This window comes from Narcine bancroftii, chromosome 3 (assembly GCF_036971445.1).
Source record: "Narcine bancroftii isolate sNarBan1 chromosome 3, sNarBan1.hap1, whole genome shotgun sequence".
NCBI lineage: Eukaryota > Metazoa > Chordata > Chondrichthyes > Torpediniformes > Narcinidae > Narcine > Narcine bancroftii.
Window position 1 is genome coordinate 271,633,552 of NC_091471.1, and position 26,469 is coordinate 271,660,020.

The following is a 26,469-nucleotide window of genomic DNA, read 5'->3' on the forward strand; positions in this document are numbered from 1 at the left end:
CTTGCTCCCATTTCCTCCATTTGTCCAAATTGCTTTTTAGTACTTTGGTCAAGGTGTTGCCACTCAAACAAAAATCCCAAGACTCTTGGCCAGCTATCAATTTGATCCTGCGAGAAATTTAAATAAAAACAAAATGTGTGGAAGTCAAAAGCTGGAGTTGATGTGGTGGAGATGCAGAAGCGAAAACAGGGCTCGGAATGTTAACCACAAGCCATGTAGGATAGGACTGAAGCAAAGGTTCTGGATTGTGAACCAGTGACGTCTTGTTATCGGCCTCCCTTGATGGAAAATAGGAGGCGGTCTGCCCACAATTTCCTGGAATGCGATGCCCATGGGCAGTTTGAACTCAGGAAACTGGTCTCTCGTAATCTTGGTGATCAAAATCATTCTGTGAAATGTTGCCAACAAACGTATTTGTGCGTCCTTTCAATTTTGATGTGTTCATTTGGCTAAGGACTGTATTAAAAGGAAATATCAGGAGGGGAATTTCCTTCCAGATAGTCTGTGCAATTCTGATCAAGCACAGCATTATATGCAACTAGTTACATTATTTTTTCTTTCCTATTTAGGACAGTGATGGCAACAAGAGTGATGATAACTTGGTCGTGGATGTTTCAAATGAGGTTTGTTTTTATTTTAGCATTGTAATGAGAAATTGTGTTTGCATTTTCTAAAATCTTAAGACATCTGACATGGAGGTGATATAAAGGGAATGATAGAGTGGATTAGGAAAAGATTCTACCGCAGGTAGGAGAGCTGGGGGTGCACAACGTACACGAGACATTAATGCATTCAATTGAAAAGGTCCATGTTATGTGAAGAGCCCACCTGAGCCTACTCGCACTGATCAGCATCGACATATCCTTCTGTTCTCACTGAGCGCATCTTTTCAGTCCTGCAATTGAGAGATTGCAGGCTAACCAAGCACTGGGCATAGGAGATCCTCCTAAACTCCCTAGTAGATGTATTAGTGACCAAGATATTGTCACTGTAGTCTTGACAGCAAGCAACAATGTGTCTCTCACTCAAGTTCAAGTTTATTTTTATCGCACAACTGGACTAAACAGTGTTCTTCAGTCCTCGGTGTAAAAACGTGGGGACACAAATATGGACAGTACACATTTTTACAACAATTTATATGCAGTATGTCAATAATTTTTTAAATTTTAAATTTAATTTAAAAAAAATTTAGACATACAGCATGGTAACAGGCCATTTTGGCCCATGCGGCCAATTACACCCAATTAACCTAAACAACCCCCGGTACATTTCAAACGGTGCGAGGAAACTGGAGCACCCGCAGGAAACCCACGTAGACACAGGGAGAACATACAAACTCCTTACAGACAGCACGGGATATGAACCCTGGCCCCAATCGGTGATGCTGTGGCAGTGTGGCACTTACCGCTGCACCAACCGTATTGCCAGTTAAAAAGAAACAACTATTGTTAAATAAATAGTCGTGTCTCGGTGGGATTGAATGAGTAGTTCATCAGCCTTTCCGCATTCTCACTGCCTGTGGGAAGAAGCCGTATCTCAGCCTGGTGGTGCTGGTTCTAAGACTTGTGGATCTTTTTCCTGACTGAAAGATGCCGGGGAGGTAGGGATCCTCAATGATTTTGTGAGCTCATAACTACTCTATACTATTCTCTCTCTCTCTCCACTCCTTGTTTCAAAACCTTGGCACACTCTTTGAGATAAATATTCTATCTTTGCTTTGATTTCACTTGTGTATTAAAAAATCTCTTTGATACTTCTACATCACTGCAAATGTTGATTTGTCTTGAATGCAGGATCCATCATCTCCACTAGGCAGTCCATCCCACTCCCCCCGAGGGAACGGGCTGGACAAGTTCCACCTCCTGAGGAAGGACGCTCCAAGCAGCCCTGCATCCCTAGCCTCCTCACGCAGCACGCCGCCAGCCAAGTCGAAAGATCCTGGCCTCGTAAGTAGACTCTGTTGATAATTGAATGTTGTTTTGAGACCGAGCGCAAGCTGGACATTTGCAAGTTGAATGGTGCTCGCGACTTCCAGCTATGCCCTCAATTTACCCTCCCCCTCAGGGAAGGTGAATGGTACAACTCCTGTTCCATGCACCTGGGCACAAAATCTAACTGAACTTTCCATTTAAGGTTTAGGCAGCACTGTGGCACAGATAGAAGGCCCGTGTCCCTCAGGGTGCCAGAGACCCAGGTTCATTCCTAACCTTGGGCGCTGTCTGTGCAGAAGCCGCACATTCTCTTTCTAACCTCAAGGGCTTCCTCTAGGAAATGAAGTGCTTCATTTCCCTCCCAAAAGCATGCCAGTCAGTGGACTAATTGGCCACTAAATTGCCCTTTGTCTGGAGGATAATGATAGAAAATGATTAGCATTAAAAAATAATCTAGGATTGGTGTTTTGAAGGATGGTGAAAGTCAGTGCACAGGAGGGCCTGTTTTTAGAACCATAGAACATTACTGCACGTTAACAGACACTTCAACCCTTCTAGACTGTGTCAAAGTATTTATTTACCTAGTCCCACTGACCCAGTCCACACGACTCCCATCCATGTACCTGTTAAAATATTTCTTAATTGTTAAAATTGTGCTTTCATTCACCACTGTAGCTGGCAATTCATTCCACATTCCCACTACTCCCTGTGTGTAGAAGTTGTCCCTAATGTTCTCCCTAAAATGTTCCCTTTTCACCCTTAACCCATGTCCGCTAGTTTGTATCTCACCTTCTTTTTTTCTTTGGCTTGGCTTCGCGGACGAAGATTTATGGAGGGGGTAAAAAGTCCACGTCAGCTGCAGGCTCGTTTGTGGCTGACAAGTCCGATGCGGGACAGGCAGACACGGTTGCAGCGGTTGCAGGGGAAAATTGGTTGGTTGGGGTTGGGTGTTGGGTTTTTCCTCCTTTGCCTTTTGTCAGTGAGGTGGGTATCTCACCTTACTGAGTGGATAAAACCTACTTGCATTTACTCTGCCCTTCATAATTTTAATTACCTTGATCAAGTCTTCCCTCATTCTTCTACGCTCTAAGGAATAAAGTCCTAACCTGTTTAACCTTTCCATATAACTCAGGTCCTGAAGTCCCAGCAACATTCTAGAAAATCTTATCTGCACTCTTTCAATCTTACTGATATCTTTCCTTTAACCAGATGTCCAAAACTGTACACAGTACCCCAAATTTGACCTCATCAATGTCTGATTCAACTTTACCATAACATCCCAACTCCTATACTCAATGATTTATGAAGGCCAATATGCCAAAAGCTCTCTTTATAATCTGATCTACCTGTGATGATACATTCAGGGAATTCCGTATCTGTATTCCCAGCTCCCTCTATTATACTACACTCCCCACTGCCCTACCATTTATTTTCCGGAATCTGAGTGCTCGAGCAGGCATTTCTTTGGATGATGTATGGGACCAAGGTCTGATATGTCCTCAAAAGTGATGTGATAACATTTTGAAAAAATATTCCCCAATATTAAAGCCATAATTTCTGTCATCTGGTAATCTTCACATTGGTGTTTATGCGGTCTTGCTGTGTACATGTTGGTCATGCCACAGAAGCAATCCATGGGTTGGACAGATACATGGATAACAAGAGCTTAGGATATGGACAAAATGCAAGCAAATGGAACTGGCCCAAAATCCCAACTTGGACAAGTCAAAATCAGAACGTGTTGTCACAAACATGTCACGAAATCCGTTGTTTTGCGTTTTCTCTTGCGTTGTTCAAGTTGATCGAAAGGGTCTTTTCCGTTCTATATGACTCAAGGTGGAAGCTCATCTGTAAGATGGATTGAAGTTTTTTTTAAAATTTTTTTTTATTTTTCGCACTATGAACCACATTGACCAAAATACACATAAACCTTTCCCTCTTGAATATACACAGTGTTGAAGTTTGATCTCACCGTTACTTTATCTGTTTGTTGACAGAATGAGAAGGCCACCACTCCAGTCTCTAAGTCAATCACACCAACCCCTCGGAGTGATTCCTTAACTCCTGGTCCAAGCTCTGCATCTCGACTGCGACAGATTTCCAGTAAACCGAGTGTGGATGCCTTGGGTAAGGTGTTGTCCCCGTTCCTCAGGATGTGCTGAGCAGAGCACACCTGATGAAAGGTTTATTTGTGGAAATACATGCACAAGTTGGAAGATGCAAATACAGACGAACATATTTATCACCCTGAAGTTATCCTATAATATTGAATACACTTGAATGATGGTACACATTGTTACGATGAATATCCTCGTAACAAGGTGAATTCACAACCTCAGTTATATTTAGTGATCTAAGTCTCATTCTGTCAGATCTTGATGGTCGTGTGGACGACATTGCTAGTGTGACTTTTTTCCATGCTTTACACACGCTGTAGTTATATTTAATGTTTGTATTTTTAGACCCTCAGACATTACTCTGAGTATAATGGTACATTGATTTATTTACATACATGCTCACAACATAATAAATATCAAGGAACTGAAAGGCCAATATAAGTTTTCTGAATATTTAGGCACGACGTTGCAAAGGAAAATTAATCCCCGTAAACCAGGGATACTAGAGTTCATTTGATGCAATGAATGCCACAAATCTGGCTCTTTAAATCACGCTGCCGTTCAAACATGACACAATCGGTGTGACCATTAATAGTCCTCATCAATGTATGTGTGACAAGGATGCCAAAGATTCATTGATTCAAAGCCAGTGTGGGTGGAAACATGTTGATTTACTTCATGGCTGCCTATATGTCAATATGCATGCACTGAATTTGTGTGTGTGTGTGTGTGTGTGTGTGTGTGTGAGAGAGACTGTCTGTCTGTCTGTGTGTGGCTGTTGGTATGGGTTGTGTTCATTCAGTGCCGATACTTCTGTTGATGTAGGTTAACATTTATTGATTCAGTATTCCTTTGAGTATCCCATAACATCTACCTGAATGTGGATTTATAAGTTAATGGATGTTGTAAATTAGAGGGTGTAACTGAATTAATTTTTCCCATGCTTCTTCACAAAGGTCTGAGGAGTCCACTGACTGTACCAGGTCCCTACCCAACACCGTTTGGAATGATGACACACGCAGGAATGAATGGGGAATTGCCCAGCCCTGGGGCTTATGCAAGCCTCCACATCTCGCCTCAGATGAGCTCTGCAGCTGTGTACGGCAGATCGCCAATGGTGAGCACACAGACTCTCTCTGAGCATTGAAGTGATGAGTCCTCTCCTGATGTGTTCTCACTTTGCTGCTGAGATGATAGGAGGAACTTTGAGGAAGGAAATGGATCTTGGATGAATTGTGGCATTTGTAACAAAGTAAAAGCACCGTGCAGGAGAAACTCAGCAGATCAAACAGTGTACGTTAGAGATAGCAAAGACAATTAACCAACCTTTCGGGCTTGAGCCTTTCATCAAGGAAGGCAGGCGCCTGAACAAATGGTTGGGGGGAGGAGCCCAGTCCCTGATCCTCCCTGGATCAGGGAGGGAAGAACCAAATAAAAAAGCAAAGATATATGGATGATCAAAATAGAATTAAGAATATTGTGTTTAATGTTAAAATCCATTATATTTTGCAATATTTATTTGGGAAATTCACAAATGTAAAATTCATTCTTTTTAAGTCTAAGGATTTGTTAGCTAATTTCCTATTTAAGCTGATTAGTTACTGGACTAGTGTCCGGGGACCTGGTCAATTGATTTAGAAAGATGAGTTCAAATTGACTATGACATTTGTAGAAATTAAATTCTGGAATAAGCAATTTAACAATAGTATCAAAACAAAGAAGTCAGCATAAAAATTAACTAATTTGCTCATGTTCTTGGGAGAAGGAATAACCCACATGACTCCAGGCACACCAACAGGTCTGCTCAGGGGCAATCAGGCACTGGCATTGAGAATTATCTCCCACAGACTGTTGACGATCGGGAACACTCAGCTGATTATTGTTCATTTTGGACACAATGGCTGCAAACTGGCAGAAAATTGAATCACTAGGACATCCCTGACCTTTCTCTGCTGTAAACCATGGGGATACAAATCCCAAAGTTCGGTCATGACAGTGAATTAGCTTTCATGACAGCAGCAGGATCAAGGCCGTGTCAATGAACGAACGAGAGTTTATTGTCACGTACACAAGTACAACCCACAGATGACTGATAAACCTCTCCGAAGGTCTATCCTGGGGCTGTTGAGGTTATTTTGTTTTTGCTTTATTTCTGATTTCCAATATTGCTATTACTTACCATTTTAAGGAAATGGGGCGGCATAATGAGTGTAACACTATTGTCTGAAGGGAGTTTGTATGTTTCCCCCCCGCCCCCCCCACCCTTCTGCATGGGTTTCCTCACAGCTTTCAAAAACGTATGGGAGTTTGAGGGTATTTGGCCAGCACAGGCTCATGGGCCGGAAGGGCCTGTTACTATACTGTATGGATATATTTTTTTAATTAAAATGTATAGAGCCTTATTTTCTGCTGCTAGTTGTCAATTTGTTACAGAATATTGATTGCAGTCACAGGATGGGTCTCTCCAAATGACTGGGAATGAGCAGAGAGGCTCTTTATTTAATTGAAGGGGAGTGGGTCATGGCAGGAACCACAAAAGCAACAGCTTATCTGACCTCAGATCGAATTACTCGCTGGCTCTTAAAACATCTTTCCAGAATGCACTTCCCAGTGTGACTTTTATTGCAATAGGTTGGCAGCAGAAAGGTTACAATGACTGACGGTTGTGAGCGTGTGTTGCTTCAAGAATGCAGAGATTATCTCTGCTTCACCATTGACAAGCAGGTATAAAATGGGAATTAGTAAGTAATGAGATAGGCCCACTGAGGCAGGGCATTGCAGAGAAAGGTTCTGACGGAGTTGACATTGTGAGACAAAGGACATGGACTTCCCTGTTGTCACAACTTCCACCTTCAGGCACATTCCCCATTGGAGTAGAAATTCCTGGCTCCTTGGTGTCACCAAAGGAATTAATGCAATGAAGGCCCTAGGTCTAACACAGAAGGGAAAAATGCTGGGTATTTGTACTTTACTGTCTTTGGTGGTAATTCCATGAATGAAGACTCCTTTCGAGAGTTCTCTACAAAGCCAGACCAATTCTTTCAAGACCATCATAAGTAAGCTATTCAGCCCATCGAGTCTGCCCTGTCATTCAATTATGAGGTGATCCATTTCCCCATTGCCCTCCCTTCTTCCCATAACCTTTGATGCCCTGGCTAATCAAGAACCTATCAATCTCTACCTTAAAAGACCTGGCCTCACATATTCCACAGATTTACCATCATCTTGCTAAAGAAATTCCTCCATAGCTCTGTTCCAAGCAGATGCCCTTCAATCCTTCCCTATCAGACACCTTGTCGAGTTGCTATATAATTGTTTCCACAGAACCAAAGGGCACAGGTTTAAATGAAAAGGGAGAAATTTAAATAAGAGCTAAGGGGTATGTTTATCCACCTTCTGGGTTGAATTTATCTGCTATAAAGTGCCAGAGGAGGCCATGGAAGCAAATAATCCATTGCACTAATGCTGAGCAAGTGTTTTGCATTGGCCAGCCTCTGACAGTCAACTCTGTGTTTTATTCTGTTCTCATGAGAGACTCGATGTCTCCCTGGTGTTGATCTAGATATCATTATTGGTCCGTCGTAAAACTTCTGTTCCTCCCAGGAAGCAACACATTTGCTCCTCCTCAATGTGTATGGACTAACATATTTAAATTGATTTGGGGAGGAGCCTGATACTTCTGTTCCCAGGGCTAAAATAATCCACTGGATTTGCATTGTAACTGAGTGCATTGTATGAGTTGGAGGTTGAGGGAGAGATGCTGAGGGGCTACAGCAGAGCCAGAAGCAGAATATTTATCGCTGTGCTGGGTAGTCTTCACCATATTCAGGTGCTTTGCTTTGTAACACTGCTGACACAGTTTATTCTGTTACTTTCAGGTTGCTTTTTTTAAATTTTTTTATTTTTCACACCATAAATCACATTAGTCATGATATACACTTTTTCTTTTTCACACATATACAGTGAATTTTTCTCCCCCCCCCTTCCTCCCAAGCCACCCCCCCACCCCCCCCCCCCCCCTCATCCATTTTAGGTATACAATCTAGGTTGCATTAAACCCGTCAGACAATGTTGTCATTCAACAAAAATACACCAGAAATTCTACTGAGTCCATTCTTTTCTTTCCTTCTCCTTCCATCAACTTAGGTAATGTTTGTTCCCGGTAGGTTTTCGCTATTGTGTTTCATGTAAGGCTCCCATACTTGTTCGAATATTTCAATATTATTTCTTAACCTATATGTTATTTTTTCTAATGGAATACATTTATTCATTTCTCTATAACTTTCAGGTTGCATTTGACTCACATCCTCATATGCGTGCTTCAGGACTTCCTCCGAGTCTGCCCACAATTCCTGGGGGAAAACCGTGAGTTTCACTATTGAGCCACCTTTGGAAGGGGAGTGGTGGTGGCGGGGGGCAGGGCGGCAGGGGGGGCGTGATCGTGAGAGGATGGAGATGGAAATCCCCTAGGAGCTTAAGTAACAAACTCTTTCTCTGCTGTACCTCTCTCTTTTTCTCAAGACCCCAGTCCCCGTTTTTCAGGCCTGTGGAGTGAAAGTCTGCAGATGCTGTGATTGTAGTAAAAAAACAAATACTGGAGGAAGTCCGCAGGTCAGGCCCGCATTCAGGAAATGACACTTCCTTGGCCAAGTCCAACTGGGGACCTGTGCTGCAAGCTGACCTGGAGGTTGTTCAGACCACAGATATCTTCTGGATAGTTAATGGGCACGGGCTCCAACCCAAAATGTTATCTGACCATTTCTACCCATGAATGCTGCCTGACCTGCTGAGTTCCTCCTCTTTGCTTCCTTACGATTGCCAGAGTTAGTCATTCAGGGCATTAAGTTGTTCCAAAGTCCTTTATCACAAATGGTGTCCATCTAAATATGAGACCTCACTGTTCATCGATGTGGAAAAGTAAATAATCACTCACCGGGGTGGCACAGTTAGTGTAGCAGATAGCACAACATTGCTGCAGCACCAGAAACGGGTTCAAATCCGGCACTGTGTGTACGTTCTCCCCATGTCTGCGTAGGTTTTCCCCGGGTGCTCTGGTTTACTCCAACCCTTCAAAATGTACCAGTGGTGTAGGATAATTGGGCAGCAAGCGCTTGTGGGCTGAAAAGGCCTGTTACTATCCTACAAGTCTAAATTAAATGTAAGCAGGACAGACAGATTCTATTTTAAATGGGAACTTCCTCAGTCCCTGGATTGCTCACTAACTAACCTCTCCACTTTAATTGCTGAAAACCTTTACTATCTCAATGTTTGATGGTGTTCTTTTGACAAACGTTTGTACACAGTTGAGCCAGTGTTCTGTCCACATCTTGCACTAACTACCCAGATGTATGTAAGAGCTCAGGCCATGGTACAGGGCAGTCAAATCTTGACCCCCTAACTTGCTACCAGATTAACTTCCAGGGGTCTGCTTCTGACATCATCCTTCTGCCATTCCCCTTGGGTCAAGCAGTTTGACCCATATTTTATGCTGCCTCGTATAAAATATAAAAATGTTTCTACCATTACCACAAAATGGGACACAATACTCAAGGTGCTGTATAACTAAGTAAGACCTCCCTGCTTTTGGATTCGAAACTACTTGCCATAAAGGCCAACATGTTGCTTGCTTTCTCGCTACCTGCTGTCCCTCCATTCCATCCGACAATGACTGATGCACCATGACACCCACGTCTCATTGTATCTGCCCTTTCCCTAATTCTTGTTCTTCTAAATTTTCTTTAAATGCAGACATACTGCACAGTACAGGCCCTTCTACCCCATGCGGCCATGCCGCCCAAATACACCCATAACCTACAACACCCCCGAAGGTTTTGAAAGGTGTGAGGGAACCCATGGAGTCACGGGGAGAACGTACATACTCCTTACAGACGGTGCCAGATTCGAACCCAGATCACTGGCGCTGTAATTGTGTGGCGCTAACCGCGTCACCCAACATCAAGGAATACATGTTTCAAACTGAGTTCAGGGACACGTTGTAGATCATTGAATCAAGTTTAAGATCTGTTGCAGGATTGTTAAAACAGTTCCTGTTTTTATGGCTTGTGTTCGGCAATACATAAAAATATTAAATGTCATAATTAAGTATCTTGCACACTCACCACAAAAATCTCTTCTGTGGTATCAAAGATGGATTTTAAAAAGGATCTGAGGGCTATGTTTTCTTCTAATAGAACAAGTGGCTGATATCTGGATTATGTGCCAGATGTTTTCGAGACATTTTGACAGACTTTAAACTAGATGAAGGATTGTGTGATATGGTCCTAATGTGGCAAATGGGATTGGTGCAGATGGCTAATAAATGGCAACATGGACATGTTGGGCTGCGGCTCTGTTCCTGTGCTGCTCCACTCCATGACAGACAGCCCTCTTGTAGGGCTTCACCATGAAGATACGTCACCTGATTGAGAATTCATGCATTGTTTTACAGATATTCAGATGCAGTAAAAGTCCTAAAATGTCAGAAATCTGGACCTTGAAAACTCTCAGCTTTTGCATGCCTACATTTCTGTGTGCGCGTACATTGCGTAAATGTCACAGAAATACTGCCAGGGAATCCGGAAAGTCCAAATCCAGACATACCCAATCCCTGAGCCATCTTTTAGGACTTTTACTGTACATAGGGCTGTAAATATATTAGGGACCTGAGACTTCCGAGTGTCTCTTTTGCTTTTCGATGAGTTTGCTTGATATATGATGGCGTGAGTGTGCATGTTTACCACTGACCCACGGGTCTGTTGGTAGTGTTTGGGCCAGGCAGCTGTGCGTGCACTGTCTGCTAACCTACAACCGTTTGATTCCAGGGCCTACTCTTTTCACGTAAGTGCTGACAGTCAGATGCAGCCTGTCCCGTTCCCTCCTGATGCCTTGGTCGGACCAGGGATTCCTCGGCACGCTCGGCAGATCAATAACCTGAATCACGGTGAGGTTGTGTGTGCCGTTACTGTCAGCAATCCCATGCGGCATGTGTATACTGGTGGCAAAGGGTGCGTGAAAGTGTGGGACATCAGCCAGCCTGGTAGCAAAAGTCCCGTTTCTCAACTCGACTGCTTGGTAAGGAAACGGCCGCATTTATTTCTCCTATAATGCAGGAACCAGTGTTTATGTTGTAAAGTATTTGGGCTTTGGAGTGTTCTCAATCAGCCATTCTCAATAGGGGTCACAACACATTTAAGTAAAGTCCTGTTTTCTTTTCAGCTTACACAACTTAAAATGTTTTTTATGTTTTTATTTAGTCAAAAGGAGAGAAGTGCAAAATAAACCAAAACTTAGCTGCTTTGCAGGGAAGGGGGCCCATAAATTTTGAGCCGTTCGGAGGTGGGAGGGGGCTAAAGCCAAAAAAGGTTGCGAATGGCTGTTCTAAATCACTTCATATCTTCAGAAAGGTACAGTGTATATGTTGTCAGAACAGTGATACTATGCACAACATGATTCCATCACAACCAATCGGTGGATTAATTTGGAGGGTGGTTCAGGAAGAAGTTAGTCAGGTCATTCAGAGAAGATTGTACAGAGATACCTTGCATAACACGGTTTTGAACAGCACGTTTTGATATTACATGGTTTATTATTTTAATGTAATAATAACCAAAAATTGTTACATTATATTAATATTGTGTTACCATCAGTGGCGCAATAATCTGACGTGTCAGTAGCCATGCTCGCTGTTTGGCTGCGTTCATTCAGCTTCACTATTAGTATCGCTCTAGACTCTGAGCGGGAAGGCCGTGGCTGCTCTGTAATATTTCAATTGTGCTAAATACAAGCAGTATGAACAGAAAAAGGAAGTGCAGTGAAGGTGATGCCTGTCATAAACCTAAATGGCTCACATTGGAAAAGAAACTGGAAATATTCAGCAACGTGAAATGACACAACATTGGCGAAAATAGCACGAGACAAAGGAATGAATGAATCGTCTGTTCGAGCTCTAATCGGGAATAAAGTTAGAGCATGGAATGGCAACAGCATCTTGTGCGACTAAAATGATTGTTTTAAATATTTTATGCAAATGCTTAAGAGTTCTGGATAAAAGAATACATAATTTTAGAATTGGAACACATTACCTTAAAGTACATTGCTGTGAACGTGCAGTTTTAACACTAAACTTTTTCGGAACTGAATAACCGTGTTATACAAGGTACCTCTGTGTTTGTTATATGGGATCATTTAATGTTTTTAAAAATCTATACATACAGCTCAGTAACAGGCCCATGTGGCTCACAAGCCCGCACTGCCCGAATACACCCAATTAACCTACTACAACCCCCTCCCCCCACCCTAGTACATTTTGAAAAGTGGGAGGTAACCAAAGCACCTGGAGGAAACCCATGGAGATGCAGGGAGAATGTATGAATTCCTCACAGACAGCACCGGATTCGAACCAGGGTAATAGCATTGTGCTAACCGCTACGCTAATCGTCCACCTGTGCCAGTGAGACCTGAAGACTGAACCGAATGTGCACACCTTTCACAGTGAGCAGCCTCACCGTGCTGCTCTGAACAGAGTGCAGGCACGAGTTTCTGGAGTGGGCTTTGAATTCCCAGTCTCTGAGTTGGAGATGGAAACTTTCCCAAAACCAAACTGTTGTAAGGGATGTCATAAGGTGGCAGAGAGGAGAGCCATCTCTGGACCCTTGATAACCCTTCACACACAAACTCCAGGAGAGTTAGAAGCAGCTCTAAAGTTGGCTTTGTTCTCTGTATATGATACACAGTGTTTGTTAATGCCTGCGATCTACTGCTTCCCAACATCACAGACACCACATTGGGAAACTGTCATTGAATGATGAAGAGCAGAATGCAGGGCTGACTGAAACTCCAGCAGGGTTGCCAGAAGATGTGTTATCCTTTCTTAATTAGGGCCTTGTTCTTTGGGCTGAATAATGGAAGGTTTCCCAGTGCAGTTGATGGCTGCCAGTACAAATCAAGATATGGCTGATGCTGGAAATCTCAGAATTAGAACAGAGAATGCCAGACATATTCAGGTTGGTCAATATTGTCAAGAGAACAACCTACAGATTGTTCAGTCCAAGAACATCAAGCACCTAAATCATCTCTCTGCAGTCTGACACCTTGTGTAAAGTTGAGCCACATTAGGTGCCAATATCTTTACCCAGTTCCATCAAAACCCAAAATCAAAATCCAAGCCAATCCTAATTTTTCACATGCTATTATCAATTCCTGTTCCTTCTGAACTGACATGTACAGCACTTGGCAACAGCAATGAATATGCTCTCGACATGGTCAAGTGTGTTTTGCAGCCCGATTCTCTCCGATGAGCCAATACATTGCCTTGTGGCCAATTGTTGTGAGCACTCTTTTGTCTGAGCCAGAAAGATTGTAGGTCCAAGTCCCACGCCATTCTAGGTTGACATGCCAGTGAATTTATTTAGACGTGTAGCGCATGTCGCCCAGTTACACCCAATTGACCTACAATACCCGGTACATTATTTTTTTCAACTTTGCAAGGAGATCAAAGCACCCAGAGGAATCCCATGCAAACACAGGGAGAATGTGTTGAGTTGCTGTCTTTCTGGTGTGACTTTGGTCTCAGATGGGTTTAAAAGATCCAAGTTCTCCTAAACCTGTTGCTGCCTGTTGGACCTTGCTAGAAGTCACATTGCCTACAGTATCTAGGAGTACCTACCGAAGACTGATGTTGGCTGGAAGCTGTTTTAGTGCATCTGAAGCTGGTGAAGAGTGCTTCATTTAATACACTTTTTAAAAAATCCTGGGTTACTATTAGGTTTGAAGCACTCTGCTTCAGTGAGTTGAATATTGATGGAAACCTTTTCCTTTTTCCCTCTCTTTGAACTGATATGGGAAGGAGATTGGCAGTGGAAATTGTGCCCAATCCATCGTGATGTTCTGCACTCTCCCATCATTAGATGACAAGTTGCAGTAATTGTTTGACTTAGTGTTAGCAAAATGAGTGCTGTCTGCTGCCTGGCTGCAAAACAATGAAGAGGAAGTGAAGTAGTACTCAGAGAAAAAAAATCCAGGACATTAAGAAAAGTGAAGCAAAAGTACCTTACCCATGAAAGTAAATGTTTCCTGTATAAAGAACCTCAGGATCTTCCAAAGTGTTTGAAAGCTAATGAAAGGTGCTGGAGTTACTTCTGTACCATCAAGACTGCGGCAGGCACAGGAAGGTCTGACATGCAGATAGGTATTAGTAACTTGGACACCCTTTTAAGTGCGAGTTGAGTGATAACCATAGACCCTGCCACTATCGACGTGCTGGACTGTTGGACCTGCTCTCTTTTCTGAGAGATGTTCAGCCGAAGCCCATCCACTCTCTACACTGGAACTAAATTATTCCTTAGGATTAGTTCAAAGGACAGAGGAGCCACTCCCAATATCCTGGCCAATATCACTGGACAACACATTTTTTCAAAAGGTTTGCTTCGTGAAAAGAAAATTGAGAATATTGATAGACAACTTCAACACTAAGATACTTTGCTGTAGGAAATTGAAGAAACATTAAATTAAATTTTATTGAATTTAGTATGTTTAATCGCATAATGACACTGACGCATTGACCTAGAAATGTTTTGCTGCTGATTTTTGTTGGTACTCGGCATCTGATGCCTCTCATGTCAGTGTCCAACAAAAGACAGCCAGAATTGATGGATTCCAGTTGTCCTGATACTGCTTTTGCTTGGTTGCAATGTCCTGGTGAAACCTGTCACCATGTTCATCACTGACTGCACGAAGATCAGTGGGAAAGAAGTCCGAGTGTGAATGAAGAAAATGAATTTTTAATGACAAGTTGCACCAGTTTTGTCGGCTTTAAGTAGACTTAAAATATGACAGGAAATCACAAACATAAGCTATAATCCTAAAAACCAATATGGGATAGGAAATTTTTATGAGCAGCAGCTCAAAATCCATAAAATACACCCATAAGTACTGTATTAGGAGTAAAATCTTTGTTGTCCAGTATATTTAGCCCTGCTCTCAGCATGTCCACGGTTATTTGTCTTCTGATGGCTGGAACTTGCTGAACACTAATTAGATGGCACTTTGCTAATTTTGTAACATGGACCAATCTTTATAAAGTCGGCTGTGAGGCACTTTAGAACAGCCAAAGGAAACATAAAAGGCATTCTATTAAGTGTTTCTTTAATGGATTATTTAAAACATTTCAGACCAGCTCTTTCCTTACAGGGCTGGAGGGTAGCCTACCCAACTAAGCGTCCATTTAGAACAGAGCTGCGGAGGAATTGCTTCAGCTTGAATGTGGTAAAGCTGTGGAATTTGTTGCTACAGGGGGTTGCGGAGGCCAGGTCATTGAGTGTATTTAAGGCAGGGATTGATAGCTTCTCGATTAGCCAGAGCATCAAAGGTTATGGAAGGAGGACGGGCAGTGGGGCTGAGCGGAGAAAATGGATCAGCTCATGACTGAATGACGGGACAGACTCACTGGGCTGAATGGCCTATTTATGCTCCTATGTCTTACGATCTAGGTATTCCTTGATAAACAAACATTTGATTTATGAAATTTCATGACGGTATCATTGACTGGGATACGTCATCAGCTTGTTGTTTGTTCCCAAGGAATAGTTCCCCACTCTCCCATAGGAAAATATGGCACCAAAATACCTGACATCTATTTGAGCACAGCTTTTTCAATTTCCAACACTTCCAAGACATTTTCCAGTAGCCTCCCTTTTGTAAATCGTTGAAATGAAAATCTCATTAAACACAAAGCTGCCACAGGCAACAATATGAAAGCACTGTAGTGAAAGAGTAAGAAACTTGGATGATTTCCCTGCTCTGGGTCTGTGGACAAGCAAGCTGCCCCCATCCCCTGCCCTTCAGATCAGCTAACTGAGTTCAGTCTTCGGGGTGAATCTCGGGTAGTTCCTGATTCCATTGGGATCAGTGGGAGGCCTCCATATTACTTGCCTGAATGGGATTTAAAAGTCCCGATGTTTTCTTCTTTAAATGGTATTGGATTGAGTGGGATTTCATCACAGGGGCCCTTTGTCTCTCTGTTATATAATCCTGTGGGGTTTTATTTCAGAACCGGGACAACTACATCCGTTCCTGCAAGCTTCTCCCTGATGGACGCACTCTGATCGTGGGTGGAGAGGCCAGCACACTTTCCATCTGGGACCTGGCAGCACCAACACCAAGAATCAAAGCCGAACTGACCTCGTCAGCTCCTGCTTGCTATGCTCTTGCCATCAGCCCTGATGCTAAAGTCTGCTTTTCGTGCTGCAGTGATGGCAACATTGCCGTCTGGGATCTGCATAATCAGACCTTGGTCAGGTAAGGCATGGTGGACACAAAGGCGGTCTGCTCCTTTAATCCCACTCATTCCCCCCCCCTCTTTGGGATTGTGATCCATGGTTCTGCAAGTGAACATGGCCAACCAAGGCCACCTGTAAGTTGGAGGAGCAACACCTAATCTTTTGTCTGGGCACTCGCCAACCGGATGGTATTCACATCAACTCTCAGGTTTCTGCTAGCCCACTCCCCATTCTCCCTCTCTTCCTCATCCCTCTGCCTCCTTTCCTCCAGCTCTCCACCCACTTCCCTCTCCACTCACAGAGCCATCCTCACTTCCCCCCTGTTTGCTGTTGTCCCCTCCTTCCCTTATCCACCTCCTGCCTGTGCTCCTCCCCTCCCACCATTCTGTTCTGGCGCCTGCCTACATTATGGTCATACCTTGATGAAGGCCTCAGGCCTGAAACTTTGGTTATATAATCTTTATCTTTGCTCTATAAAGTACACTTTACCTGCTGTACCATGTTTTTACTCCAGCAACTTCCCCAATTTCCATTCTTTATGCAGAATCATCTTCATAAACACTGGCTGAATATTCAATAGTGTATGACTTTTTAATTTATCTTAATGTTTATCTTATTTGTCAGCTAAATTTGAGGGTCAATGTCTGCATCGAAAGATTGATGCTGTTAGGGATATTACATAATTGGAACATTAATAAGCACCTTCACACACTGGAACTGTCAAAGTGAGTAACAAGCCTGGCCAAATTATAGACATGCTCACTTGGACTCGTCCATGTTATGTTATTTAATCATTCCCTGTGTAGAAGGACTTCAAATTGCTGGCAACAGACAGTGATAGATCAAGTTGATCCCTGACAACTTTGGCTGGACTACTTGGAAGAGCAAAGCACTGATTAACAGATTTCCTGACGCCATCATCAAAATATCCTGTAAAGATCCAAGATAGTTGGCAGATACTATGGTATATCCTATGGTAATCATCACATAATACGCTTGAAATGGTCATCAATGCGCATCAAGTGCATTCCATCTTGAAGAAAGGAATGGGTAAAAAAAATACAGTAAAATTGTAATCTAGCCAATTTTAAATGTAGACACGGTAACAGGTCATTCTGGTGCATAAGCCCATGCCACCCAGATGCACCCAATTAACCAACAATCCCCATATGTTTTGAAGGCTGGGAGGAAACTGGACCATCCGGAGGAAACCCATGCAGACACGGGGAGACCGTACAAATTTCCTTACAGTCAGTGCCATATTTGAAGCCGGGTTGCCGGTACTGTATTAGCATGCAAACCGTACTGAAGATTGGTGCAGTCAGGAGTTGAGGATTGCAGTGCCAAGTTTACATTCTGTCTATGTTAGGTTTGCAATTTGTTTGGATTCCCATTGACAGCAAGCATTGTTTCAGATGGTCTTTAATTTCACCTGGTCATTTATGCGCTTTGTATCTGCAGGCAGTTCCAGGGGCACACAGATGGAGCTAGTTGCATTGACATTTCAAATGATGGGACCAAGTTGTGGACCGGTGGCCTCGATAATACCGTCAGGTGCTGGGACCTGAGGGAAGGACGTCAGCTCCAGCAGCACGACTTCACCTCACAGGTATAGAGGGGGTGCGAGGAAGTATGGTGGTGATGTGGGTAGGGGACGGGCATGGTCAAATGAGTGCTGTATAATTAGTGTTGATGTTATGGGAGGGAATGTGGTACTGGATGGGTTGTTGTAAAAGCCTCTGACATGTTCCTTGCAGAAAATTGGGCGGGGGGGGGGGGTGTCGACTTGTGCGCCCGATGTCTGATAAAGATTGGGCGGGGGGGGGGGGGTGTCGACTTGTGCGCCCGATGTCTGATAAAGCCTTGGAAATGGGGACCTGACTTACCTGAAGGTCGACTTGTTTGCCAAAATTTACGGTAGCTACATTTTCTTAACAGAATGGAAGACTGAAGAAAATTTCACACTATCATTTTTATTTCAGCACCATTAAAGCAACAAGAATTATTCTAAGGATCGCTATCCAAAATATGCATTCATTTTACAGGTGCTTATTGGCCTGTTATGCATGTGGAACATTTTCAGTTCTTGTATCTGTGTTCATTTGACTTTGGTTAAGAGAGTAAAATGGGAGACATTGTTTCAGGCCCCTGGTGCACATTTCCTCTAGTCCCCACTTCCAGGTCAAATGGTCCCAGTCTTCACGTCAATATGTGCTGTAAATAGTTTCTGGGTTATTTGTTTATTTGCATAAGCCCAGCAATACTGAAATGCTCAGGCTTCCCTCTGCAAGTGAAGCTGCTAGAAATGTAGTGGGTTGTTGTTTCAGATTTTCTCCCTGGGGTACTGCCCGACTGGTGAGTGGCTCGCGGTTGGCATGGAGAGCAGCAACGTGGAAGTGTTGCATGTCAACAAGCCAGACAAGTACCAGCTTCACCTACACGAGAGCTGTGTGCTGTCACTCAAATTTGCCTGTTGTGGTAAGAAACGTTGCTTTTGGTGTGGCCTTGCTCAAATCCGATGCGTCATAGCCATTTTCTGTGTTAACTGCCTGTCTTTAATTGCCCACGATCGGAGTGGCTTGCAAGGTGACCACATTGTAGTGACTCTGGAGTCACGCAGAGGCCTGCAGATTACCATTCCAGAAGCTTCCAATGACAATGTGGTGGAGTAATGATAATTCTTGCTTTTATTCCATATTTATTTAATTAAAATCTCTTGTTCCCTGCTGTCATGGTGGGATGTGAACTGTTATTTAAGGAGTACCGTGCATATATGTTTTATTAGTCTGATATTACAACTGTTATGTTGACATAAACCTAGGGCAACAGCTGACTAAGTACCTTTCTGTTGATCTTAAAAAAACCTCCCGCATTTTAATCTTTATGGTCCGTTTATTTTTTAATTCTTTCAGGTAATGTGGGCATCACAGGCAAGATCACAATTAATTGCCCATCTGTTGTTATTGTGTAGAAGTTGTATGCCATGCCTCATTGTTGAGTACACGTTACAACAAACAGTACTGGAACAGCTTGGCTGGAGGTCTCTGGCTAGTTCTGGAACGAGTATTCCAAGACTAGAGCTGGCTTAGCGTTTGGTCTCATAGCCGTTGGGATGCCCTGTGCGCGGACTTGATATCAGAGAGTGAATGGAATTGGCAGCAGACCAACCTCGGTCCTGGTGGGATTTCAGGAGGAAGCAGAGTTTGAAAATCCACTGACAGCTAAATAGGGTTGCAAGGGCTTCAACCCTTGCTCAGCTCTGCCAGTGTTGGACAGGGCAATGATCCTGGAGTCATCATTAGCTGTTTAATTTTTCTTCATTATTCACAAGAGAGGTTTTATGTGATCCTTGTTCAAACAATGCCAAACACTTGAGTTTTAAATGACTCTGTGATCCTACTGCATCTGCCCCTAGGATTCACATGACACTGTAAATTGTTGGCCTTTCAGTACCTCAGGCCACTGTGCTCATTTTCCACCCTTTGTCTGGTTTTGCATGAGCACAGTGTGAAGTGTTAAGACCCTTCTAACCATCTTTACTGACAATGTGAATTAATCTTCCTGGTGTACTATCTATCAATGGAAAAACTTGGTCTCAAGGGAGCTTTTCGTAGGTTCAGTAAAAACTGCTCATTCATTCACAGAAGTAGAGCATATCAGTAGTAAGGTTAATGAAGTGTTTATTCCAGATATCAATGGCTGCCCTTGAGTTCACCCCACCCATGAGCCTCAAATGCTATTTTCAAATCCCATTAACGTCCAGTGTTGTTGAGAACATGAGTTCTCCTCCAGAGACTGATCTCTCCCATCTGGGGGAAACCATTGGCATTGCTGCTTTTGTTACCCTTTGGAGAGAACAACCTGAGGCCTGAAGCAAGCTTTAGATCAGTGGTTTTCAAACCTTTTCTTTCCACTCACATACCATCTTAAGTAATCCCGATGCCATTGGTGCTCTTTGATATGTAAGGGATTGCTTAAGGTGGGAAGGGAAGGTTGAGAATCACTGCTTTAGACCCAATTGTTATTGAAATGTTTTGTTTTGAGAAAAATTGTCATTGGCCCATTTCCTTTGGAGTTATGAAACCATGCACATAACGAGTCAATGAGGTACAATTAAAACAGTGGTTTTCAAACTTTTTCTTTCCATCCACATACCATCTTTAAGTAATACCTTTCTAATCACAGAGCACCGATGGCATCAGGATTACTTAAAGTGGTATGTGGGTGGGAAGAAAAGGTTTGAAAACCACTGCTTTAGATCGACACAGCTACTTTGAAACATGATCATTCTTTGCTTTTCCTCACTGCTCTACACAAGACTTGTTTTCTCTAAAAACTGGAATGTGATGGTCTCATTCCAGTACAAGAAAATGAGAAATAATAGGAAGGGCCAAGCCATCAGTCCTTCAAGTGCTCTATTGTTTAGCATTCATTAATCCTGACCATTTGTCATTGGGTTCTATTTATTGTCAAGTCATAAAACAGAAATGTAATATTACACAGCATATGTTTAAAGCCTGTATGGAGCCATCAGCAATAGGACTGGGCGGTATGGTATGACCCCGCGGGAGAGCGCTCTGTCTCTGCTTTTCCTGGGTCCGCGGAAGCGCTGCCATTACAGCAGCTCTGGCAGCACCACTAGTTTTTTTTAAGAACTCCCGCAATGCAAGTCTCAGGGACTCTCTGCTTTGTGCTGGAAACCAGACTAAGCTAAGGACTCACCAGCTCTCCTGCCGAGACTCTCCCCTCCACTGGCTACAAAGTTCATGGCCCTCACCACCATCTCCTCTGCAGAACCCAACTTTCATTCTCTAACCATCAACCCCGAGCTTCACCAGTCAACAAATGCAAACTAGGGCAATTAGTGGGGGGGGGGGGGGGAGTCCCATAAAACATTCAGCATAGAAAGAGACCCTTCTCGTTGGTGTCAAACTCTTTTTCTGCCTTATCCCACTGACCTGCACCGAGTCCATTCCGCTCCATCTACATACCTGCCCAATTTTTTTCTTAAATGTAGCAACAGCTCCTGTACCTGATCTCATTTAGAGTAGGATCCAAAAGGTGATTCCCTGGCATTATACTGAGCAACTTCAATAAGATTGGTGAAGGAGCAGAATTACCTCCACCCACCCCTCTGGTAAAAATCCAAGCACACACATTTTTGTCATTGATATGCTTAGTTTAAATGGTTTGGGGGGGGGGGGGGGAGGAGAGAAGGTAAATACTTGTGTTGCTGTAGTTATCCAGCCACCATACTCAAAACTTTTATAAAGATCTTAGAAAAAAAAAATCACTATATATTTGTTTTATTTTTCAGGTAAATGGTTTGTGAGCACGGGGAAGGACAACCTTCTGAATGCCTGGAGGACTCCATATGGGGCCAGTATATTCCAGGTATTGATTGACTGTTTGTCTGTGTAACTCTCAGATCTACAAGGCCAGAATGTTAGCCTGCATTGAGTATAGCTCCCATCACTACCCAGATAAGAGATGGAAGTCATGCTCACCAACTCCAGCTAGAAGTCAGTATCATTACAATACAGGTCAATGTGACTGGAATTGAATTGTCATGAGTACCAAAATACAGTGAAAAGCTTTGTTTTGTGTGCTACCTAGGCAAGTCAACTACACATAGAACACAGGTGGTGCAACACATTTTACTTACGAGTTGTATTCAAGATGTTAATAACAGCAGGAAAGAAAATGTCCATGATCTACATGTCCAGTTGACCCACCAGCATTGTGGAACCATAGGAGAACAGTTCTCAAAGATGGAAAGATCCATGTTCCAAGTTCACAAGAGCAGGCCCAGAAAAGCACCAAGTCTGGCAAAATAACTGGTTCCAATTTGCAATTAGCAAAACAAGACAATATCAATGCTGATAACTAGCACTTTTCCAATTTGAATTTGTCAGCTTTAAAGCACTAATGTGGCCCACATTCACTCATGAGCACAAGACCTAGAACTAAGATCACAGTGTTCAAGGCCTTGAGATCAGTAGAGATGGTTCTGATTGAAGCACTGAGAGAGTTTTGATTCTGCCTGTGAGGTGATTGGTGGTGGCAAGAGGTAAGAAGCCTACAGAAGCTTGGCAGAGAAATTTAGTTTGATTTCCCTATGGTTTTTATTTGGCCAGTGCTGACTATAAGGAATATGGTAGTTTGTTCTCTTGGCAGTGAAGCAAGACTACAGCAACTTAACTTGTTCCCTGATCTCTTCACTTGTACAAGGTAACATTTACAAAACCAATAGCAGTCTAAAACTTTGTTAGGCCCAATATGGGAAGTATGTTGGAGGCAATGCAAAAATTCACTAGAGTGCTACAAGAGATGAGGGGATTAGCTTATGTGGAAAGATTGAGTTGTTTGGGACTGTACTTGCTGGAATTTAGAAGAATGGGAGGGATCTTATAGAAACATATAAAATTATGAGGTGGGTGAGATGAGAATTAAGGGGAATGGGTTAAGATTCAGGTTAGTAGATTTGGGATGGAGATGAGAAGGATCTGCAGAATTCACTGTCCATTGAAGCAGTGACTACCTCAGTAAACACATTTAAGACAAGATATAGGAAGGAATTAAGGGATATGGGGAAAAGGCAGGTGGGTGGAGATGATCACATTGAATGGTGGGGCAGGTTGGATGGCTGACTCCTGCTCCAGTTGTGCACTAACTTCTGCTGTTGGCCAAATATGCGTCCACTCCATGGAACAGTTCTGCATTGGCATTGAGTCATGGCTACTCTGTGCATTCATTTCAAAAGCCTCCATTTTCCCCATTATACCTTTTGGTTAATAGAAAAAAGGTCTGTCTTAGGTATAAAATTCCTATTTGGAGCTGGTTTGAAGTTTTGAATTTAGTTGAATTCAGCCAGAAAAGAACCTTTCTGCAAGAAGATCCTGCTCCATTCATTGACCACGTTCCCTAAAGCCACTACTGGTGGGCATTAGAGTGATGCAGTCGTCATCTCACAGCACCAGTATCACAGGTTTGATCTTAACCTTCAGTGGAAGATGGATGGAATTTAAATGTTCTCCCTGTGACGTCTGCATTCCTCCAACTCCCTGAAGTTTATTATCCCTTAAGTGTAGGTGAATGTGAATCTGGTGTTAGGGAGGTGAAGTTAGACATTTAGATCGAGGAGTGGAAATAGGCTACTCAGTTCATTGAACCTGCCCTGCCATTTAATCATGAGCTGATCCATTTTCCCAGTGCCCGGCCTTCTCCCCATAACCTCTGATACCCTGGCTAATCAAGAATCTAACAATCTCAGCCTTGAATATTCCCAATGACTTGGCTTCCACAACTACCTGTGGCAACAAATTCCATAGATTTACCTCCCTCTGGCTGGAAAGATTCCTATGCATTTCTGTTCTAAGTGGACGCTTTTCAATCCTAAAGTTGTGCCCTCTTGTTCTAGACTCGCCCACCATGGGAAACAACATCTACCCTGTCCCCGCCTTTCAATATTTGAAATGTTTCAATGAGATCCCCCTTCATTCTCCTAAATTCCAACAAATGTAGGTTGAGCCGTCAAACATTCCTCATATGAAAACCCTTTCATTTCCAGAATAATTCTAGTGAACCCCCTTTGAATTCTCCACAACTTCAGCACGTCTTTTCTTAAGCAAGGAGTTCCAAGTTGATGGGAACTTGGACAGGAAAGGTTATCAGGAAAGTTAATGGAGGAACAAAAAAATAGAGAGCCAAAATAAATTTGATAGGTAGAGTGGCCACCTTGTGTGTTGCTTGGATGGAGATGTTGCCTAAACTGTGGCAGGATGAGCAGTGTTACACTGCACAAGAATGGTACACGTTGGGTGAGAGAGTGGTTGATGGCAAGAAGGGAATGGTTACTCTAAATAGAGGAGAAGGTGGCTTGTAATGATCAGAACTCAGTAATTTTTTCCCCAAAACTAAGTTCTGTATTTTGTGTCTACTTTTCACTCTAGTCAAAGGAATCATCCTCCGTGTTGAGCTGCGACATTTCAGTGGATGACAAGTACATTGTTACTGGCTCAGGAGACAAGAAGGCCACGGTCTACGAAGTGATTTACTGAGCAAGCCGCCTCTGAAAAGCGAGAAATCTAAAGGGACACCTGAGCTGTGACTGGACATTGGATTTAACGAGGGACAAGGTCAATGACAGCTACTGCCAAAGCAGACTGCATTTGTACTGTTACAAGCTGCAATATATTATAGAGCTAGGCGGATGAAAAGTTCACACAGCTGGGGCATTTGTCTGGTTTATGCAACATATTTACATTGGTAATTGTGGAAAGTGTACATATTTCTAAAAATAATTTGCAATGGATGCTCTAGCCACAAATCGTCATTCATTAATGAAGTCCTTCCCTCTGGTCTTTACCAATGGAAACCGACCGGGGCTCCTATTGTATTTAATTATTCAACCACATTCAACAATGTCTAGGGGACAAATATACTGTGCAGAACTACTTGGTGATTTTAAAAAGCAGTGTCTAGATGAAGTTTCAAATGCCCTTGTCTGAGAAGCGTCTCTCATCCTTCTCTTTTCTGACATCACTTGAGCCACCAGTGGTGGTAGAATGAGATTGAGGTTAATATTCAAGGATAGATATATGGAAGGGAGAGGCATAGAGGGTTATGGGCCAAATGAGGGTCAGTAGGACTAGATGGAGGTGATGTTCACAGACTAGTAGGTCCAACTGGCCTGTTTCTGTGCTTTAAGAGGTTATATGGATGACGTACCACACAACTGCATTGGTTAGAGCAGTATAATTCACTAGCAGGAGGGATGGTGGAAGCAGAACTAGTCTATTCAAAGGAATCGGAAAGGCTTTCTCTGTGGGGTTTTGGGTGGAATAAAAACAGGATAGAACAAGACACTTAATGGGTTGAATGCTAAAGCCACTTCTACACTGACAACTTTAAGGAAACCTGCCCTCTTGTACAACAACACTGCAAGCGAGGATACCTTTCTCACCCATCTAACCAAGAACATTGTTGACAAGTTCAAATCTCCCATGACCCTTCTTCTCACCATCCAACCTGAAACTATTTTTAAAAAGTTTGAAACCTGGTAAATATAATTTGGATTGCAGTAGTAAAACGTGAAAGTCTGCAGACACCGTGATTGAAATAAAAATACGATGCTGGAGAAACTCAGCTGGTGTGAACCGGTGCGGACTCGAAAGGCCAACATGGCCTGTTTCCACTCCGTAAATGGTTATGGTTAAACACTGTACTTTATACAGCAAAGATAAAGATACATAACCAATGTTTCAGGCTTGACCCTTCAGCAAATGAGCAAAATGGTAGGGGCGGAGCATAGTCCCACATGCAGGAGGTAATGGGTAGATATGGGAGGGAGGATGGCTCTGTGAATAGAGGGAAGGGGTTGGAGAACTGGAGGAAGACTACAGAGGGATGGGGAAGAGAGGGAGAATGGGAAGATGGCTCGCAGAAACCGGACAAGTCAATTTATGGGTGGTGTTGGTTTGACAGTACGAGGTCATAGATAGACATGTAAGTACAGGAGTGGGCCATAGATTTGAAAGGGCTGGCCACTGGGAGATCCCTGTCATTGATGCAGACAGACCGAAGATGCTCAGTGAAGCAATCTCCCAATCTGCGCCCAGTCGCTCCGATGTAGTGATGGCCACAACGGGAGCACCCAATGCAGTACAGGACTCCTGCCGCTTCACCTGGAAGGACTGTTTGGGGCCCGACTAGAGATGAGGGAGGAGGTGTGGGCTCTAGTGTGACACTTCCTGCAGTCCCAGAGGAAGGTGCTGGGGGGGGGGGGGGGGGGGAACATTAATAGGTTACAGTGTTGGATCTTGTTTTTCAACAACAAATGCTAGAGTACCTGTACCAGAACCAAGATTAATGCACCATCACACAAGAGAATCTATAAAACATACAGAATGAATATTCACTTGTGTAGAGCAGAGGAGAGGCAGTATAGCATCAAACTGAGTCAAAGAACTGGAGGTTCAGGGAAGGTGAATGGAAAGGCTGAACATGTACTATATTATATTGCAGCTTCAAAAGAAAAATTGCACTCAAATGTGCATTTCAAGAACAAGCTTCTCTTTTGTACAGGTCTATGTAAGTGACTGACTATAGAATCCTGCTGTATAGTAAATAAACAAGTGAATTAAA

General features: G+C 43.1%; 1 protein-coding gene across 3 annotated transcripts in view; it reads left to right on the top strand.

Annotated features, from left to right (window-relative positions):
- The window catches only part of LOC138758771 (transducin-like enhancer protein 4), a 209,670-nt gene extending 183,201 nt beyond the window's left edge, over nucleotides 1-26,469 (top strand). For all 3 annotated transcript variants that reach the window (XM_069928143.1, XM_069928144.1, XM_069928142.1), the window contains 11 exons: nucleotides 570-623; nucleotides 1,794-1,946; nucleotides 3,929-4,058; nucleotides 5,005-5,165; nucleotides 8,337-8,413; nucleotides 10,870-11,119; nucleotides 16,095-16,342; nucleotides 17,785-17,932; nucleotides 18,651-18,801; nucleotides 21,641-21,717; nucleotides 24,276-26,469. In XM_069928143.1, coding sequence (XP_069784244.1) covers nucleotides 570-623; nucleotides 1,794-1,946; nucleotides 3,929-4,058; nucleotides 5,005-5,165; nucleotides 8,337-8,413; nucleotides 10,870-11,119; nucleotides 16,095-16,342; nucleotides 17,785-17,932; nucleotides 18,651-18,801; nucleotides 21,641-21,717; nucleotides 24,276-24,383 — 1,557 coding nt within the window. In that variant the 3' untranslated portion in view covers nucleotides 24,384-26,469. The remainder of the gene's footprint in view (nucleotides 1-569; nucleotides 624-1,793; nucleotides 1,947-3,928; nucleotides 4,059-5,004; nucleotides 5,166-8,336; nucleotides 8,414-10,869; nucleotides 11,120-16,094; nucleotides 16,343-17,784; nucleotides 17,933-18,650; nucleotides 18,802-21,640; nucleotides 21,718-24,275) is intronic.